General features: G+C 47.8%; 1 protein-coding gene across 1 annotated transcript; it reads left to right on the top strand.

The window, feature by feature from the left end:
* The first annotated feature begins 260 nt into the window (after positions 1-260).
* On the top strand, positions 261-19,739 carry NPEPL1 (aminopeptidase like 1). Its single transcript, XM_079979468.1, has 12 exons — positions 261-458; positions 6,763-6,948; positions 8,088-8,258; positions 9,026-9,115; positions 10,124-10,205; positions 10,336-10,478; positions 12,535-12,612; positions 13,782-13,882; positions 14,696-14,819; positions 16,289-16,465; positions 16,905-17,015; positions 18,622-19,739. The coding sequence occupies exons 1-12, from the start codon at positions 309-311 to the stop codon at positions 18,778-18,780; spliced, it is 1,572 nt and encodes a 523-aa protein (XP_079835594.1). The 5' UTR covers positions 261-308; the 3' UTR covers positions 18,781-19,739.
* Positions 19,740-19,903: the final 164 nt, after the last annotated feature.

The following is a 19,903-nucleotide window of genomic DNA, read 5'->3' as shown; positions in this document are numbered from 1 at the left end:
ATTATTATTTTTTTAAAAAAAAAATTAAAAATATGCTTCCTGATACAGGGCCGCCTTCAGATGTCTTCCAAAAGTTGCGTGTTCCTTTCACCTCCTTGATACCTGACGGGAGGGCGCTTTCCCCCTCTAGCAGCAAGCGCTATTCGCGGGTAGCGTGCCCCGGTCCATGGAGGCTCGACGCGGCGACGCTGCCGTTCCTTGCCCGGCCGGAGGAGGCGGGCGCGCTGCCTTCGCCGGGGAGGAGCCGGAGCGAGAGCCGAGACACTGCCGCTGCCGCCGCCGCCTCCTCCTCCGCTGCGGGCAGGAAGATGGCGAACGTGCAGCTGGAGTTCCAGGCCAGCGCCGGCGAGGCGGACCCGCAGAGCCGCCCTTTGCTCGTGCTGGGCCAGCTGCAGAACCTGCACCGCCTGCCCTGGGCCCAGCTGCGGGGGAAGCTGCAGCCCAGGGTCACCGAGGAGGTAAAGGCGCGCCGGGCTCGCCCGGGGCAGGCGGGCTGGGCTGGGCAGGGAGGAGCGGCTGCTGCTGCTGCTGCTGCAGGGAGCCCCCCCCCCGACCCATGGAGCTCGTCGGGGTCCCCACCCCAAACTGAAGCTCTCCTGATAATTAATAGAAATCTCCTTTTCCCGTTTCCTCTTGCCCGGGTGCCTCGGGAAACGCTTCCTCTCTCTTCGCCCAGGCCTGGGCTGGGCTGGAGAGAGCGCCGCCCGCAGCGGTGGGGGTGGGCTGGATTTACCATATTTCTCCTGTCGGTTAGATAGATAGGGGGGGTGGGGGTGAGGGAGGACGGAACTTGCAATTATTATTATTATTATTATTATTATTATTATTATTATTATTATTATTATTTTACAAAAGAGCCACCTCTCATCCTTTCATTCCCACGTGCTGAAGCTCCGCCCCAGGTAATTTTTTCCCTATCTGTTAAGCTGCTGAGTGCTCTGTCCTCCCCAAATGAGTTTGCTCCCATGAGATTCCCATGGAAGGGGAGGGGGAGGAAATTGCTCCCCCCTGGAGGAAGCAGAAATGCAGTGCTCTCATCTCCAACCCGTCTCCCTCCTTGATTTATTTGATTATTTGATTTAGTTTGCAAGTTAAGTTTATTCTCAGTAGACAGCTGTACAGCCCTGCCCGTGTTTCTTCAAAGTAAGCCTTACTGAGTCCAAGGGGACTTTCTTTCAGATGGTAGCCTTGTAGCCCTCTCTTAAAGGTAAAGGGACCCCTGACCATTAGGTCCAGTCGTGGCCGACTCTGGGGTTGCGGTGTTCATCTCGCTCTATAGGCCAAGGGAGCCGGCGTACAGCTTCCGGGTCATGTGGCCAGCATTACTAAGCCGCTTCTGGCGAACCAGAGCAGCGCATGGAAACGCCGTTTACCTTCCCGCCGGAGCGGTACCTATTTATCTACTTGCACTTTGAGGTGCTTTTGAACTGCTAGGTTGGCAGGAGCAGGGACCGAGTAATGGGAGCTCACCCTGTTGCGGGGATTCGAACCGCCGACCTTCTGATCGGCAAGCCCTAGGCTCTGTGGTTTAACCCACAGCGCTACCGGTGTCCCTTATCCCTTTCTTTCTTTCTTAGAGGCAAATCCCTTTTTAAGTTCACTTACTCCCAGGTAAGTATGCCTAGGATCACAGCTTCAAACCCTTTAAAGTTTTTAGTTTTTCCTTTTTCGCCTAGATGGTTAACCTACCCAAACTAGTTGATTTTGAGTTTTGCTTTTAAAAACCAGCTGTGTTACAAATGCTTGGATTTGGTGCATGGGTGCATATTTAGATATTTAGGAAAGTGCCACCCACTTCTTGCCTGTTCTAGGTTCCCTTAAGGAGGGAGTAAGTGTAACACAGCATGGAATTCAGATGAGAGGAGTTTAGATCAATGGAAGCTCCTCTATGCATCACAGGAGAGCAAAAACAGAAGATCTTCCCTTAAAAGAGGGCTTCAGTGATTGCCTAAGGACAAATGCAAACAGCTGTGCTAACTTTTGAGCCATAGCTCAGTTGTGGAGATCTGCTTTGCATGCAGAACGCCCCAGCTTCAATCCCTGCCCTCTCCAGGTACAGCTGGGAATGGACCCAGTCAGTGCAGACAATACTGGGCAAAATAGAACCCGCCTCCCCCCCCAAAAAAAACCCAGAAAGACTTGTGGCCCATTAAAAACCCTAAAAGTCTGGGAAATACTCAAGGGTCTCCTTTAATCCTCTTTAACTTCCATTCTGGCTTTTTGCAACAAGCATGGGCAACAGAAGTTGGAGAGAGGAAGGAGACATTTCTTTTAAAAGATCTGTGCATTATATCAACTCGGCACAGCAGCGATTTAAATATACTTTGCAAAGCTTACCGGTAACTTGTCTGCGTGGGTCCCAGATTTGTTGATTTATTAACTGTCCGGGAAGTCAAAACACAGGCCTTAAGGTCACTTGACAGAATTTGAGCAATTAGTTGCGGGGGTTGAGAAGCTGGCTGGAGGCTTCTGTGCGCTTCGAGGTCAACAAAAACCAGACGGATTTATCGGGCATTGCTTTGACTTTGTTATTTAGAGACGCCACGTCCCCATTATGTGAGATTTTTGTAACTCTTATTTCACTTTGCTATTTGCTCCTTTTTGTGCTCCTTTTTCTTTGCTGCATAGGTGTGAGGCTTGTTACCTGTTTTCTTTGACATGTTTAGCAAAGATGGGAAACAGTAAGTGCTTAAAGCGCCCCCCCCCCAGCTGTTGTTGGGCTTTCTCCCAGTAATCCCAGCCAGCATGGCTACCAGTAAGGGATAATGGGAGACATACAGCAACAACAGCTGGAACAGCAGCAGTCTCCCCATTCCTTTATTATGACACAAACTTTTGCGGATTCGGATCTCCTTCCTGCTGCATCAGGAAATTTAAAGCTATATGGGCAGATAAAGCATCTTAATTTGTCTTGCTTGCCCTTTTTTGTACCCTGTGGCTGGTACACCTTTTGGACACATTCCTCCCCCCCCCCCCATACACCACACATTGGTGTATCTGGCATACCTGGGAAGAGGCTTCGGCCTAGCTCAGTATTATTTACCCTGACTTCTGCAGCAGCTATCCAGGCAATGTTAGAAACTCAGATATATAAGCTAGGCACCAAATGGCTCCTTAAACCAAAGTTACAGTCGCCAAAACTGTCTAGTTGCCATTTTGGGGGCAAGATGGCTCGAAAGTTATATTTTTCAAGTGATGGACTGATTGATTGATTCTCAGTTAAACATCGGGCTAGTTCAGGTGACTACCTTGATCTAGGTTAAGAACTTTGAGAACTTAAAGAAGAAAAGTCACTTGATCCAGGGACAGTCCACATAAATATTGGCCTATTCCGACCTCTCTTCTTTAATGGTGACACAGACCATAACATAAAGAGTATTCTTCACAACTGTGAGCAGGGAACTGGGGTGGGGTTAGTGAAGAGAAGCTACAACAATTAACTACAATTTTGTTCACTGCTCCTGCTCAGGCCGCACAGAAAAAAGTACCAGTATTTTGGTTCGTGAAATTCATTCTGATTGTGCAGATAAAGTATAAATGATAGAATTCTACAGGATGTGGAATTAGTGTGTGAAAACAGTCAAGATCCAATGATCCTTAGGCTTGCCCTTCCAGATGGTGACGATGTCAGGCGCTATCCTGGTTCGCAGTCATCCTCACTTGACTGCAAATAGCTGATAGCCAGGTGGAAAATGTGCCTGGTGCCTGGCTAATCTCAAACACTGATTTAAGGCAGGGCATCTTCCCCATAGGGACGCGGGTGGCGCTGTGGGTAAAACCTCAACGCCTAGGGCTTGCCGATCGCATGGTCGGCGGTTTGAATCCCCGCGGCGGGGTGAGCTCCTGTCTTTCAGTCCCAGCTCCTGCCCACCTAGCAGTTCGAAAGCACCCCTAAGTGCAAGTAGATAAATAGGTACCGCTTTATAGCGGGAAGGTAAACGGCGTTTCCGTGTGCTGCGCTGGTGCCAGCTCGCCAGAGCAGCTTCGTCACGCTGGCCACGTGACCCGGAAGTGTATCCGGACAGCGCTGGCCCCCGGCCTCTTAAGTGAGATGGGCGCACAACCCTAGAGTCGGACACGACTGGCCCGTACGGGCAGGGGTACCTTATCTTCCCCATAACTACTTGGAGATGTCTGAAATTGGGCCTGGAGCTTTCTGCTCTCAAAGCAGTTGCTCTAACACAGAGCTAAGGCCCTTCCGCATGTACCAGTGAATGGGCATAGAGCTCAAATCCCCCTTGTGTTTTTGAGTTCTACACACCTTGATTGGCGCGTTCCTATCATAGAATCATAGTGTTGTAGAGTTGGGACCACAAGGGTCATCTCGGCCAACGCTCTGCAATGCAGGAATCTCTTGCCCAACGTGGGACTCGAACCCACAACCTTGCAATTAAGAGTCTCATGCTCTACCGACTGAGCTATCCCAGTGTGCCAAATGTGCAGAAGGTAGGACCAGCTCACCTGATGTAGAGGTGAAAATGTGCAGACTATTATTGTGACCCAGCGACTCGCCTCACATATTCTTTGATTGCATTTTGGAGGGGGGGTACATCTGAACACGGCATCTCCATGGAATGTGGGTAGCAACTCTTTCCCAGGTGTCTGCATTTTATTAGGTACACCTGCCTTCTATCTCCCTTGTTGTGTAAACGATGGAATTGAAGTCTAACGATGGCTAATACTGAAAAACTGAGCTGCTGAACTTTCCATTTTGGTGCAAACCAAAGCCATTCCCGTTTCTAGTGCCCTCAGCCGTTTAAATCCACTTAAGAAGTCCTCGTCTGGTTTGCTTCCAAAATGTAGACAGTGGAGAGGAGGGAATGTCTGCTGATAGCCATATCTTGGATCTTTTATCTGGACTCAGCCTTGTACTTTAGACCAAGAAGCCCAAACAACAGTCTGGGACTTCTGCAACACTTTTATAATAATAATAAAAAAATCTATTGCCTTTTCAGCCCAGTTTAAGATATTGGGGGGGGGAAATGGTTTTGACACAAACCAGTGCCATTTAGTGATTGTGCAGTTTGCTCCTTTGAAAGAGTGGGTGACCAAGCTGAAAGATTTTTGCTGCTGTTTAATGAATCTGTTGTCCTCTCCCTGTAATGAGATATTATGGGCTGAAATCCACAGTTGGGCAATACCTTTCTCAGGATCAGCCAAATTGCCACAAAATACTGAGTCAGTTTTCAAGTTATCCAGAACTCTTCATTGGCCAAGATGTTAAACAAAGCAGCAGATTAGGTGGGATGTTGTTGCCATAAGGTCTGCCTTGGACTTTGTCCCAAAATGGAGATCACAGTCCAAATTGTGACAGAGGAAACAAGAAACCGATGAAGATTGAGCCAGCCTGTCCATTTGGAGAAAGGCACGTTTTACTTGTCTCCACACTGCAACAACTACCCCAATCCCATTGCAATTCGCTCACAACTGAAGATCTGTTTTGAGGAGACCAGCAAAAGTTGCCAGGCAGTTACAATAAATATTACAATATTGAAGGTGCTTTCAGATAGGAGCTTGATATTGTAAATGGGTCGTTGTCAACACGTTGCTGGTTTGGGGTGGTTGATGTGTTTGGATTTTTTCCTGGAGAGGGTAAACCCAGATTAAGCAGGGAATATGTAGACTGATGTTTTGATGCTAATGACATAGTGTGGGCATTGTGAAAAATATGCATGCATGGGGAGGGGGAACTCGTTCCACAATAAACACCAATCTGGAAGCACCCTGAGTGATAATTTTTGGCCCATCTAGGCTAGTAGATGTATACCACCATTACCTACAAACCACCATCCCCGCCTGGGGTTCCTAATGCAGGTCTGCCCAGCCTTGTTTTACTGAGTTTCTTTAACAGGGTTAAGCCATAAAAGGTAAAGGTAAAGGTACCCCTGCCCGTACGGGCCAGTCTTGACAGACTCTGGGGTTGTGCGCCCATCTCACTTAAGAGGCCAGGGGCCAGCGCTGTCCGGAGACACTTCCGGGTCACGTGGCCAGCGTGACATCGCTGCTCTGGCGAGCCAGAGTCGCACACGGAAACGCCGTTTACCTTCCCGCTGGTAAGCGGTCCCTATTTATCTACTTGCACTTAGGGGTGCTTTCGAACTGCTAGGTTGGCAGGCGCTGGGACCGAGCAGCGGGAGCGCACCCTGCCGCAGGGATTCGAACCGCCGACCTTTTGATCGGCAAGCCCTAGGCGCTGAGGCTTTAACCCACAGCGCCACCTGCGTCCAAGGCCCTTATTAATGTATATTATTTGTTTTGCCATTTTGAAAGAAGCATGGTAAAATTCTGAAATACCACGAGCTCTCTTTCCTTCTTGATGTATTGGTGGAGATGCCACTAAGCCAATGTCAGCTCACAGGTAACGATAAGACCATGGTTTAGTGCACATGTGTGAGTGTGCAGACTCTTTGCACCTCCTGTTGCCGTTGTGTGCTAAGCAACAGTTTGGACGACGCACTAAACCAAACCATGGCTTAGCTCACAGCAGCGCAGCAGCAAGAGGACCGAGGAGTAAAGTCTCTGCAGGAGAAAACAGGTTTGCGCTAAGACATGGTTTGGATTTAGCAGTGGATGTGAATCGGGTCACGCTGTGATCATGCGGTCTGGGGGTTTTGCATCACAGCAGCATTGCTGCTGCATATCCCTCACCACTGTGGTAAGTCGTTTGCCAGGCTAAAGGGGTACAACTGGAAAAAAACTGAACGGATGGTGCATCTTCTGAAGAAGGGTCTCCAATCTCTCTCATTGTTTCCTTTTTCTCAGTTATGGCAAGCTGCGCTAAGCACCCTGAACCCAAACCCGACCGACAGCTGCCCTCTCTACCTGAACTATGCTACTATAGCTGCTTTACCTTCCCGGGTCAGCAGACACAACAGCCCGTCGGCTGCCCAGTTCCTCACACGCCTCGTTCGGAACTGTCTCCCGGGAGGGACCAACAGATGCATCCTTGTAAGTGAAAGTGAGCAGGGAAATGGCTTTAAAATATCTGCAAGCGCTTAAAATGCAAAGGGGCTGATTTAAATGTCACGTTTGCTCCTGGAAGAACCTTGAAACACCTTGATCTGCACTTGCAGATTTGTGATTCATTTCTTGTGGAAGCAGTTGATGCCTTTGGGTATACGTTGGTCTTTTTCATGCAGGCAACTCGTAATTTACGCAGGGGTTACATTCCAAGGCACTGTGCATTTAAGTGAAATCGCATATATTTGAAACACTATTGGGAAACCCTACAAACCCCCCATTCCGCCCCTTCTTGTGAGGTTTTTGTGACATTTTGGGGTCATTTCTGGGTTCGGTGCATGTGCTGTTGCACACATATTGGACGTGCCTAAAATGGTTGCTGTCTGAATTTATAAATTTATTGTTGTACTTTTTTTCTAAATCTCTTTGAGGGATCTTTTTTTGGAATCAAGTGGTGTGTAAGTTCTATGAAATGAAAATAAAACAAACCAATCAATAAAATTATTGCCAACTTCTGAGTTTCAAGTCTCCCACCAGTGTTTAATTTCTTAAAAAGGAGGCAAGATGTCCTGAACTCCAAACCAGCATCTCATTTTTAGAACTCTTAGGCCACAGTCCTATATTCTAGGGAGGGAAAACCTTCAGCCTTTTAGGTGTCATTGGACTCCCAACTCCCATCAGCCTCAGCAAAGGCAAAGGCAATGGTCAGGGGATTGTAGCTTCACAACACCTGGAGTTTCACAGGTTCCTGTGCTATGTCACACCCGCTTAATTGGAAGCAAGCCCAGCATAACTCAATATGGAGACATTTGGAGACCTCTGCTGTTAGGAGGCTCGACAACAGGTTATCGGGGAAGCTACCTCCCCCTCAGAAGTGTGGACAGATATCTGAGCTCCCTATATCTGTGCTGAGCTCCATATATTCCAGGCATAGACTCGACCCTCCAGATGTTTAGGGACTACAACTCCCACCATCCTTAGCTAACAGGACCAGTGGTCAGGGATGGTGGGAATTGTAGTCCCAGAACATCTGGAGGGCCGAGTTTGCCTATGCCTGATATATTCTTTCAGCCCTCAGCCCCTTCTCAGGTTTCTGGCACGCATTTGATTTTCTGTTTCCCTTTCAGATGGTCTGCGAGCGCTCGGAGGTCTTTGCCTCAGCCTGTGCTATAGCAAGAGCTTTCCCACTGTTCACACAGCGATCCAGTGCCTCTAGACGCACAGAGAAGAAAAGTGTGATAGTAGAATTTTTCCTGGTTGGGCAGAACAATGGCCCTGTGGAGGTGGAGACGCTTAAAGTAAGCTGCCGGTTTAAAAAATTAAAATTAAAAAAATATTTATTTGGTTTTTCAGTTTACAGTTTTACAATCACATATCAAACATACAACATAAAGACAAGATTCCATTGACTCTCCTGGACTTCCCTCCTCCCCTTTGTGGGTCCTATTGTTAATCATTTCCTCCTGCATCTTTTATAATGATCCAGATCTTTTACATCTCTGTTACATCCAAAATTCACCATTAAACTACAAGTGCTATTCCAATCCTGCTAACAGTTTTTACGGTTTACAATGGTTTTTAAGTTAAATTATACTTTTTGACACAAAAATAATACAGCGATGTGAGTGCCGCATACTTTGGGTTAATGTTAAAGGCTTATTTCCCCCCAGTTGCATGGCTGGTTTTACTCTACCTGGATTTCATAGAACACAACAGGCAATTTGCAGACACGAAAGTGTGTTAAAATTGAAATGTAGGTGAAATTCTATGTACTTCAAAAGAAAGAAAGCTACAAGCTCCTAGGTTTGCTTACAGTAATACAGTGATAAAAATGAATAGGAATTTGTGGTGCTACTTTCTCCTGTGTAGAAGTGAGTGATTAGATTTGCTAAGCTCAATCCCTCACAAGTAGTCTCTGGTCTACACTACAGACTTCCATGACACTTGTTGAATTTTCCTGACACCCGGGAAGTCTCTGAGCAGTGCAGATGAAAAGCAAAGCTGAATGTTGTGATGCATAGACACTCTTGACATGCTCCCCTTTTCTTTCTTGTATGAATTCTAGTGTCTGGAAAGCGCTGCAGAAGGTATAAGGCTGGCAGCTCGGATCGTAGACACCCCATGCAATGAAATGAACACTGACAGCTTCCTGGAGGTTGGTGATAACCTTTTAACAGGGTTAGCTTGAACAGTCCGCTGAATTTGGGAAGCTTATGTCCAGGATTTCACTGTAGCGAAGCTGTATTTTGTCCGCGATGCTCAGGGAGGTGGCTGACTTGTCACTTGGCATTTGATGACGAATGGTTTGCCATTTTGAACCAGGTGGCTTTAATAGAGGCCCATAAATCAGTAGGACTAAATGATCTACGTTTTGCTTGTAGGCTTGGGTGGGTGACATCCAGGAAAGAATGTGCAAGGGTTACAGCACCACCACCCCCGAAATTGGTCCCACGCAGGCCCTCTTTTGAAGGGCATCTTCAGACAGATTTCACGTAGAAACAACAAAGGGCCTTACCTCATTCCTGACTACCTGAGGACAGCGACGTTCAAAATGTCCAGGAACGCTTTTTATTGCTGTGCTGATATAACCCATCGATGTTTGCAAGTTTTGGTGGGGATGGAAAGACGCCGCCCTGTAAAGACTGGATTAATTTTTCACAGGGCAGGTGAATTTTGCCTCACTCGCACATCTGCCATAAAATCCCTGATGCTCCGCTCCCTCCCCCTCCCCCCCCCCCACAACCTTAGAGCTGGTGAGGGGGACAATTCTTACCAGCAAATTTACAAGCAAATCAACAGCAGCTTGGAAGGTTTCGAAGGCTAGAAAGATTCTTTTTTAGAAAAGGTCTTCATTTGGCAGCAAAAAGTCGTGGAAGTTTGTGCTAGGTGAAGCACAGCACAGAAAAGGTTTTTATAAATGGGGACCCACCACCAATAAGGCCCGTTCCCCAGTCACTGGTCCCCTTGCCTCAGAAGGTGAGGCAACCGGGAGGAGAGCCACTGACAATGGTTTTGGTGTCCTGGGAGGTCATTGCAGGGTCCAGGCGAGTGGTGGTTGCATCCTGGTCCCTTGGATTTGGGCCTTGGATTCTGACTTTTGAGTTTAAGAAGCACAGTGTTTAAAGGTGTTGCGATGTGACTCTGGTGTCTTCCTTCCTTGAAGGAAATCAGAAAAGTCGGAAAGGACCTGGGGATTGTTCCAACCATTATTCGAAATGCAGAATTGAAGGAGAAAGGATTTGGAGGTCAGTCAAACCGAAGCCATTTCCCCCTCCCCACTTCCCCATATGGTAAAATCTTGTATGTGGTTAAGATATTACCCATGGGCAATTCAGATCATTTCCCCAGCTCTCCTGCCTCTGCCTCTGTCCCCAGGTATTTATGGCGTTGGCAAAGCAGCCGTGCACCCACCAGCTCTAGCCATGCTGAGCCACACCCCGGAAGGTGCCACACAAACCATCGCCTGGGTTGGGAAGGGCATTGTTTACGACACTGGAGGACTCAGCATCAAAGGAAAGGTGAGCGTGTCTGGAGACACAGCAGCAGCTGCACATACTCACTCACACACATCAAAATTCAGTGTGTACTGATGCCCCACTTGTGTGTTCAGTATGTGTGAAGGTGCCTGCCTAGCCACAAGCCCAGACTGTTTACGCATGTGTGATCTCCATCAATCCAAAGGGGGCCTGCACACTTGCAGAGTCCCTCTACCTGTGCATTCATCCATGTTCAGGTAGGGCGCCTTCAGATGGGTGCTGCAGGCCACAATGGCTATGTTCTCCATCCAGTGTCCGAGGCCCTATCAAGGGGTCAGCAAACTTTTTCAGCAAGGGGCCGGTCCACTGTGCCTCAGACTTTGTGGGAGGCCGGACTATATTTTTTTTGGGGGGGGGGGGAATTGAACAAATTCCTATGCCCCACAAATAACCCAGAGATGCATTTTAAGAAGAAGAAGAGTTTGGATTTGATATCCCGCTTTATCACTACCCTAAGGAGTCTCAAAGCGGCTAACAATCTCCTTTCCCTTCCTCCCCCACAACAAACACTCTGTGAGGTGAGTGGGGCTGAGAGACTTCAGAGAAGTGTGACTGGCCCAAGGTCACCCAGCAGCTGCAGGTGGAGGAGCAGAGACGCGAACCTGGTTCACCAGATTACAAGTCTATCGCTCTTAACCACTACACCACACTGGCTCTCTTAAATAAAAGCACATATTCTACTCATGTAAAAACACCAGGCAGGCCCCACAAATAACCCAGAGATGCATTCTAAATAAAAGGACACATTCTACTCATGTCAAAACACACTGATTCCTGGACCGTCTGCGGGCCGGATTTAGAAGGGGATTGGGCCGGATCCTACCCCCGGGCCTTAATTTGCCTACCCATGCGCCTCTAAATACTGGTTGCTGAGACTCACAAGCGGGGAGAGTTGCCGTTGCACTTGGGTTCTGCTTGTGTGTTTCCCCTTTGGGACACCTGCTTGGCCACAGTGAGAACAGAGGGATGGACTGGATGGGCCTTTGGCAACTGCAATTTTTCTCTTGCGCATCACTTTGATAGCCTCAGGCTGTGCAGCCGTTTATGAATTTGCAAAATAACTACCGTATTTTTCGCCCCATAGGGCGCACCGGCCCATAGGGCGCACCTAGTTTTGAGGGGGGGGGGAATAAAGAAAAAAAGTTTATTTCCCCCCCCCCCCAAGGCGCGGAGCTGGGGCTGGGGAAGCCCGAGCTTCCCCCAACCCCAGCCCCCAGAACAGGCTGCTATCCGCAAGCCGTGGGAGCCCGGCGGGAAGTCCCACCGGGCTCCCACGGCTTGCGGAGAGCTGCCCAGGGCGCGCTCCTCTGTGCTCCCCAGGTTTCGGGCTGCAGGCAGCTCTCCGCAAGCAGTGGGAGCCCGGCGGGAACTCCCACGGGCTCCCAAGGCTTGTGGATAGCTTTCTGAAGCCTGGAGAGCGAGAGGGTTCAGTGCGCACCAACCCCTCTCACTCTCCAGGTTTCAGCGAAAGCCTGCATTCGCCCCATAGGACGCACACACATTTCCCCTTCATTTTTGGAGGGGGAAAAGTGCGTCCTATAGGGCGAAAAATACAGTAATAAAGGTTGGGCTGGCCTAGTGCACTCTGAGAAGCCTCTTCACTAGTTGGGCACTCCCTGAATGGCTAAGGGGAGCTTAAAGGTGAGGCATTGTTTGTTATCTGTATAATGCCATCAGGGCACATAATTACTCCTACACGGAGTAGAGTAAGCCAAGAAGAAGCAGGTCTCTGCCACACAGAGCTTACAATCATTCTAAATTCAGATGGGGAAGGAGAGGCATGAGTAAGCAAAGGATGAATACAGTTTATGGCATAAATTCACTTGGAGGGTTGTGTGTGTGTATGTTTAAAGACTTAACAGATAAAGCCTGCAATCCAGTCAGTACACACTTAATAGAGAGGAAGTTCTGTCGAACTCAATGGAGTTTACTCAGTGAGGTCTACACTGCAGTGTTGCGCTGTAATCACCTCAGCATGGCTCTTTCAGCTCCAAAGCTTTCTGCATAAATGAATTTCTTTGCGTTTACATTTGTCTAGACAACAATGCCTGGGATGAAGCGAGATTGTGGTGGAGCTGCTGCTATTTTGGGCGCCTTCAAAGCCACCGTAAAACAAGTGAGTGAAACTGAGCAGTTTTTATCCAAGGCTGTAATGCCTGTTTTAGCCATGCAGTCGAGCCTTGGTGGTTCAGTGGCCAACCAGTGATGTAACATCATGGCCGTTCCTTATTTTGGAGGATTCAAGAATGCGATGCCCGCTAGAATGGGAGAGTATTCCTTGAAGTTCATCCAGCAAACAAACCCCCCTCAGGACCGGAGTTTTCATTGCTGTGAAACTTGCTAAATTGTTCTTGGCCTCAAGGTCACTGCTCAGCCTGATTCCTCGCCTGACCTTTGGCCCTATATATCCATTTAGTTCAGTGTTGTTTGCACCAGGGATGGGAAACTTGGTTTTTAAATTCACCTTTAAAACTCTAAACTGCCTCGGCCCTGAAGGAGTATCTCCACCCCCATTGCTCAGCCCGGACCCTGAGATCCACCTCCAACGGTCTTCTGCCACTGCAAGATGTCAGGTTACGAGGAAACAGGCAGCGACTCTTCTCTGTAATCGTGCCAGCCCTGTGGAACGCCTTCCCACCAGATGTCAAGGAAATAAACAACTATCTGACTTTTAGAAGTTTCCCCTTATTCCCCATGAATGGTGGCTCGCCCTTCTGTTATGGCACTACAAATTGATGGTGGGGTGTTGCTCCCCTCTCCAGGTTTGGCATTCCTAGATTCCTCACCCGGACTCAGAAACAAATACCAGGCTAGGCCCCTGTACAAAATGCAGTCTATTGTGGGCATTGCACAGTTATATGCATGGAAGGTGGGAGGGGAGACAATAAAAACGCCACGCCTTGGAATATTGTGACAAACTGATGGGTGTTCTTTTAAAATGGAAAAGGCCAAAGAAATTTCACTCTCGCTATAGTGCTATGAATCTTGCTGGCAGACTTCTCTACCCGGCGATAGTATCCAGGGCTCTGAAAGCATCTCATTTAATGGGGCAGCCGGGCAGCCAAGAAATCTGGTGGGAGGCACTCAAATGCTAAATTAACATTTCCCAAGGCTGCTGCTGCTGCTGCTTTAAAAGGCATTTTTCTTGCGTGGAGCTGTATCAGAGATTTTGTTCGCAATAAATAAAAATGTGTGGCATGGCTTCTCTCCTGTTGGCTTTAATTTGTTTTTCAGGTTAGGCTCTCCCTTCATTTCACAGCTCTTCTTTTCTCCTTACTGCAATAGGGCTTTAAAGACAATCTTCATGCTGTTTTTTGCTTGGCTGAGAATTCTGTCGGACCAAATGCAACAAGGCCGGATGATATCCATGTTCTTTACTCCGGAAAGTAAGATTTATTTATTCCCTCTGCTCTTACCCTACCTAGCTGCTGGCTAGTGCTTACTTTGGGAATTCTCCTCCTGCACAGCTGGGGCAGCACACGTGGTCCTTGGAGGATTTCATTGGCTCAGGGAGATTACTAAGCATGAACAGAGATAGGTGTATAGGCCACAATTGCAGACGGTACAGAAAAAGCACAGGTTGCTATATTGGCACTCGTGAATCAGCTTCTCAGAATCTCCACTTTCATTTGTGGGAAGGTTTCTAGTCCCCATGATTGGGACTGATCTGCAAGTTCATTTGAGCCATAGATGAGAGTGAGGAAGTGTGGCAGAAGGCATTTCCATCAGTATACAGTCATACCTTGGATCTCGAACGCCTTGGCTTCCGAACAAATTGGCTCCCGAACGATCGAAACCCGGAAGTGAGTGTTTCGGTTTTTGAACGTTCTTTTGGAAGCCGAACATCCGACAGGGCTTCTGCAGCTTCCAATTGGCTTCAGGAGCTTCCTGCATCCAATCAGAAGCCGTGCTTTGGTTTTTTTTTAATGTTTTGGAAGTCGAACGGATTCCGTTTGACTCCCAAGGTATGACTGTATTTTAATTGGTAAACTTCAATTAATGTTTTTCTTGTGTATTTTTTGTAACATTTCTTATTGTTGTTTTAGCTTGCTGTTTTAGCTTTTCTACATTAAGGCGCCTAACTAGATTACCTAACTAGATTAAATGAACAGATAACCATTAAACATTGCCACATTATTCTTATTATTATTATTATTATTATTATTATTACTATTGCTATTACCCCACTCTTTCTCCAGAACTGTGGAAATCAACAACACTGATGCTGAGGGCAGGCTGGTGCTCGCTGATGGAGTTGCCTACGCTTGCAAAGACCTTTGTGCCGACATTATCTTGGATATGGCTACTCTCACTGGCGCTCAGGTACTTTGAGTGAAAACAAAACAGGCTTTTTCTGTGATAGCTCCCCGCTTTGGAACAATTCTCCCCAGGGCGGCATGTTGGGTGCCTTCTTAGCAGAGTCTGGTAAGCTTCAGAGTAACCCCAGAGTTCCCTGGAGAAAGAGCTTGAAAACCACTGCTTTAGATAGCAGTTACAGAAGCAGACAGTGACATGTCTTCACAGCCCTCTCAGGTGCAGAACCTTCAGGAAAACCGCTGCAGGTGCATGTGGAGGAAAGTCTCTGCAGCGTGTGTGCCTTTCTGTTGTCTCCTTCTGCTTCCCCATCTTCTTGGCTTGGGATAACTCAGCTGTCGTCCTTGCTGGCTGAGGAGGAGCAGCAGGGGAGGAAGGGAAGGCAGTTGAGTAAATAGGGAATGCTACAAGCAAGTTATGAGTGCTGTCTGGGGAAGGCTGGTCCATCAGTGCAAAGGGGGCACTGCCCCACCAACCTCTCCTGGCCCTTAGGCAACCTCCACCTGCCTGCTTTCTTGCTTGCAACCAGTCCAGGAGGTATAACTTGCCTGTCAGCTTCCTCCTCAGTCGCAGTGTTGCCCTCGTAGAACCCAGCAGGGAGGACAATGGGGCAAAATTAGATTTGTTTGGCTCTGACTCCACCTACTGTGAGCTTCTCTGCCTTCTTCCCTACAGTCCCAGTGGGCACAAGCTGCTACTGGTGTGGTCCTTTCCCCCCCTCCCTCATTTCTTTCTTCCCTTCCCTGCCGCCCAAAGGATCTGCTATCAAGCAGAGGAGGAAATGGCTTGTAGGACACCAGGCTTTGTCATGTGGGCGACAGGAGCAGGTGTCGGCAATAAATCCCATGGAATAAGTGAAGCCAACTCTTTATTAGAAGAAACAAGGTCTGTTCAGGAGTGCCAGGCCTAAGGAGCACAACAGCTCTTTTCTCAGTAGGTCTTGCCCTTTTGAGGCAGTTGTGGGGACCAAAGGTCCCTGTCTTCCCACAGCTGCCTAAGTCTCCTCCTCCCTTGGGTTCTTCCTAAGCAACCTGAGACTCCGCTGTCCGGCCTTTGCACCTCCCTCTTCGTACCTCTTCTGGTACTGGGAGACCAGAGCAGAGAGGAGCTTGTCGCAGCAGGATGAGGAGACAGCTTGGTTTTTTCACCAGCCTGACTCGTCTCTGCCTCTTGGCCTCCTCTTCTCCTGCTATCCACCTCTCTGCCACAGACTTTCCCTGCTCAGTAAACCCTGCTCCCTCTTCAGTTTCCTAGGCTTCCTCTTCCCGGTCTTCTCCCTCTGACCACTCGTCGTCTTCTCACAACCACCACTTCCCTCACAGATGCTTCTTGGCATTCCTCCAGCCAGCCCATGGCATCAGGAGATGGCATCGCAGAAGCAATCCATGAGTCCCATCTACTGTGTAGCACTTCAGAATATAGACAGAGATGGCCTGCCTCTTCTTGGGTTTCACGTTCTCCTTCTTGTCACCTTTCAGGGAATTGCCACGGGGAAATACCACGCTGCTGTCCTCACCAACAACGAAGAGTGGGAAAGAGCCTGTGTCAAGGCGGGCAGAAACTGTGGAGATCTGGTTCACCCTCTTGTCTATTGCCCTGAGCTCCATTTTAGTGAATTTACCTCTGCTGTGGCTGACATGAAGAACTCTGTGGCAGTAGGTTTATCAGATTTACTATTATCGGTTACTATTTTATGCCTACGCTGAGTACAATGCCTGTGAGGCACTTTCTGCACTGTTTAGGGAAGTTTTTAATGTTTGAAGTTTTATTCTGTTTTTAGTGTTCTGTTGGTAGCCTCCCAGAGTGGCTGGGGAAACCCAACCAGATGGGCGGGGTATTATTATTATTATTATTATTATTATTATTATTATTATATTATTATTATTATTATTATTTATTACTATTACTATTACTATTACTATTATAATTATTATTATTTTATCATCATCACCATCAGATCAAAAGTGCTGCTATGTAGAACTGCTTTGCTTCTGCCTACCTTCTCTAGAAATGCAACTGAGCATCATTATCTCTAGACAGACTTCTGAAAATGCTTCTTACTAAATCCAGCCTCTTTTCTGCTGTTTTCTCCAGGACCGAGATAACTCCCCAAGCTCTTGCGCTGGACTCTTCATTGCTTCACACATTGGGTTTGACTGGCCTGGTGTCTGGGTCCACATAGACATTGCTGCCCCGGTCCATGCGGTGAGTTGCATATGATTGATTCCATTCTCTTAAGTCAAAGGCTTAAGTGGTGCCTCGCAAGACGAAATTAATCCGTTCCGTTCCGTCTCTTCGAATAGCGGTTTTTTCGTCGTGCGAAGCAAGCCCATTGACAGCTTAGCGGATTAGCGCTATTAGCGGTTTTAGCGGCTTTTAGCGGATCAGCTGATAAGCGGCTTATCAGCGGATCAGCTGATAAGCGGCTTAGCGGCTTAGGAAAAGGGGGGGGAGGGGAAAAAACCCGCAGGAACTCGCAAGACATTTTCGTCTTGCGAAGCAAGCCCATAGGGAAATTCGTTTTGCGAAGCGCCTCCAAAACGGAAAACCCTTTCGTCTAGCGGGTTTTCCGTCTTGCGGGGCACCACTGTATATCCTCACCGCAGCCACACAAAATTCGATGGAGCCAACATTGCCAGTGATTCAGAAATGTTTTAAATAAGTAAAATGAAAGTTTTGAGTCTTTGTGGAGTGGGATCTTGTCTTCTGCAGTGCAATAATAAGCCAGTCCTCTAGTTATGCGCAAGCAAAAAAAAAAGAAAAGAAAATAGAAAACAACCCAATGTTTTGAGAATCTTTTTCAAAGCAAATGGCTAGCCTTTATAGAGGAGGTTGAAAATGGGTAGATACTGTCTGGTGAAACCTCAGAAGTCAAAGGAAAGGTTTGAAAGTCTAGTCTTGCAAATATTTTGTCAGAAGTCCCACTGAGTTCAGTGGGACTTAACTTCCATAAGTGCAATACGCCAAGTCACAACATTAGTACAAATTCTAGAGATCAAGAGAGGCCACTGGACACCCGGGAGATCCTTGCCTTTCCTGGGAGCAGCAAAATCAATGAAACAAAAGCAGCAGATACATGCAGGTTTTGTGTGATTTAAACAGGTTGTGGAATTCAGGCAATATAACTACAGAGCAGTATCCAACGAAGTACTTCCACCACCGTAAAGTGTTGTTGCAAAACAGAACGTCCCCTTCTTCTCTTTTCACTGCACACCCCCTTCCCCACATCTGCTCTGGAGGTTTTTTTGGGGGGGGACCTAGAACAGTTTGGGGGGGCACGTGGTGAGGGAGGAGTTCCATTGTGCACCCAAAAGTCCTTGTGCTCGCAGCACTTCGTTGTTTTACTGCCCACGGTGCGCTGGGTTTTTTTCTCTCTTCATTTCTTAGCTTTATAGCAGAATATACTAGTAAAAGCATTGGCCATAGATGCATTAAAAAGCAACTTGTTTGATAGGGGATCCCTGTACATACTTTGTTGTTGTTGTTGTGCCCATCTGACTGGGTTGCCCCAGCCACTCTGGGCAACTTCTAGCAAATTATAAATACACAGTATGTCCTATTGAGTTCAGTGGGTCTTATTCCCAGTTAATTAGGTATAGGATTATAGCCTTCGGATGCTGCAGAGTGACTTAATTTGTGTGCCTCTTTCCATTCAGCTTTATTATTATTATTATTATTATTAATTATTATTATTATTATTATTTCGCCTAAACAACACACAAGCCCTCACAGGCAGCATTCCAAGCATTTGCCTTCAGTGTTTCTCCCGCATTCAGTGCTGAGACTCTCCTCTCCCTGCTTTTGCTCCTAGGGTGAACGAGCCACAGGCTACGGCGTCGCTTTGTTGCTCTCCCTGTTTGGCCGTGCCTCCGAAGACCCTCTCCTGAACATGGTTTCTCCGCTGGGCTGCAATGGGGACTCCCCGTTGGAAGATATGGAGAGAGATTCCAAGAGGCGCCGCTTGGTTTAATGCCCGCTCTCCTCCCCCTTTGGAGAGAGGGCACTCCGGAATTACCTCACTTTGCACTGAAGGGTTTCCTAAACCACAAAAGCACCCACGTGTCGGAAATGACCGAGAAAACGAAAACAAGTTGCTCACATTTGATTCTCCCATCTCACTCTGGCAAAAGGCTGTATTCTGTTGGGTTGGGTGTTTTTGTTTTTTTAATGCGCTTGGGGTTTTCCTACCAAACCTGGTGACTTTGCTGCTTCCAGTCTTTCTGGAGAAGGGGCCAGGGATGTCTATTCCCCCACGTCCCTTTCAAAAAGTACCTGAGCCTATTACTGCAACAGCTTCACCTCTTGATGCCAATAGAGCCTTCCGAGTTAGTTCTGCAGGTTTTATTTCTCAACCCCTCTGCTTTACAGAATTCAATAGTGTCGTGGGGTTTGGAGGAACATAGGGGTTACCACCTTGGGAGTCAAACACCAGGTGCGTCCCTTTAAATCTCCTGACGCTGCAGGGGATGAAGCAGCTGCTGTTCCTCCTGGCCTTTTTCTCTGGTTTGTTTTTCACCTGCTGGGAGGCATACCTGAAATCCTGCTTGCCCCCAGGTCAGGACTGCTGCGCCGGAAGGAACTGCAGCTGCCATGCCCAACAGCATAACAGGCTCCACTTCAGTTTGCAGGGTTGCAACCGCTGGGATTAAGCCACTTTGAGGCTCTGCATTATTCACTTAGCAGCATTTCGGCATAAGGGAGGCCTTGTTTTCTAAGGCAGCTTTTCAATAATAATAATAATATTCCTAACTACCATTCATGCATGTTACATCTTTCGCTGATCATTACGGATACGACCCTATAAGTGGGCCGGTGCATTTCTCCACGACGGTTCTTAACACCCTTCTGCTGACAAACTTCATCGACGTTTAGAATAAAAGTGTTAATGGGAGGCAACCTAGAATAAAACCCTTCCTACTCTCAACACAAGCGTAAGCTTATTGAATCAAGGTATCTGCGCCGTTTCTTTCTGCAAATGCGTGTAGGTGACACAAAGAGTGCAAGAAGTACGTGCAGGGCAAAACTGGCTATGAGTCGTGGCAGCTACGTGGAATTGGACAATGGCGCTCTCATGGCCAGGAGTTGAGGGCAGG

The sequence above is a fragment of the Podarcis cretensis genome (assembly GCF_951804945.1).
Source record: "Podarcis cretensis genome assembly, chromosome: 6".
Classification (NCBI taxonomy): Eukaryota; Metazoa; Chordata; class Lepidosauria; order Squamata; family Lacertidae; genus Podarcis; species Podarcis cretensis.
This window is presented reverse-complemented; position numbering and strand designations above follow the sequence as displayed.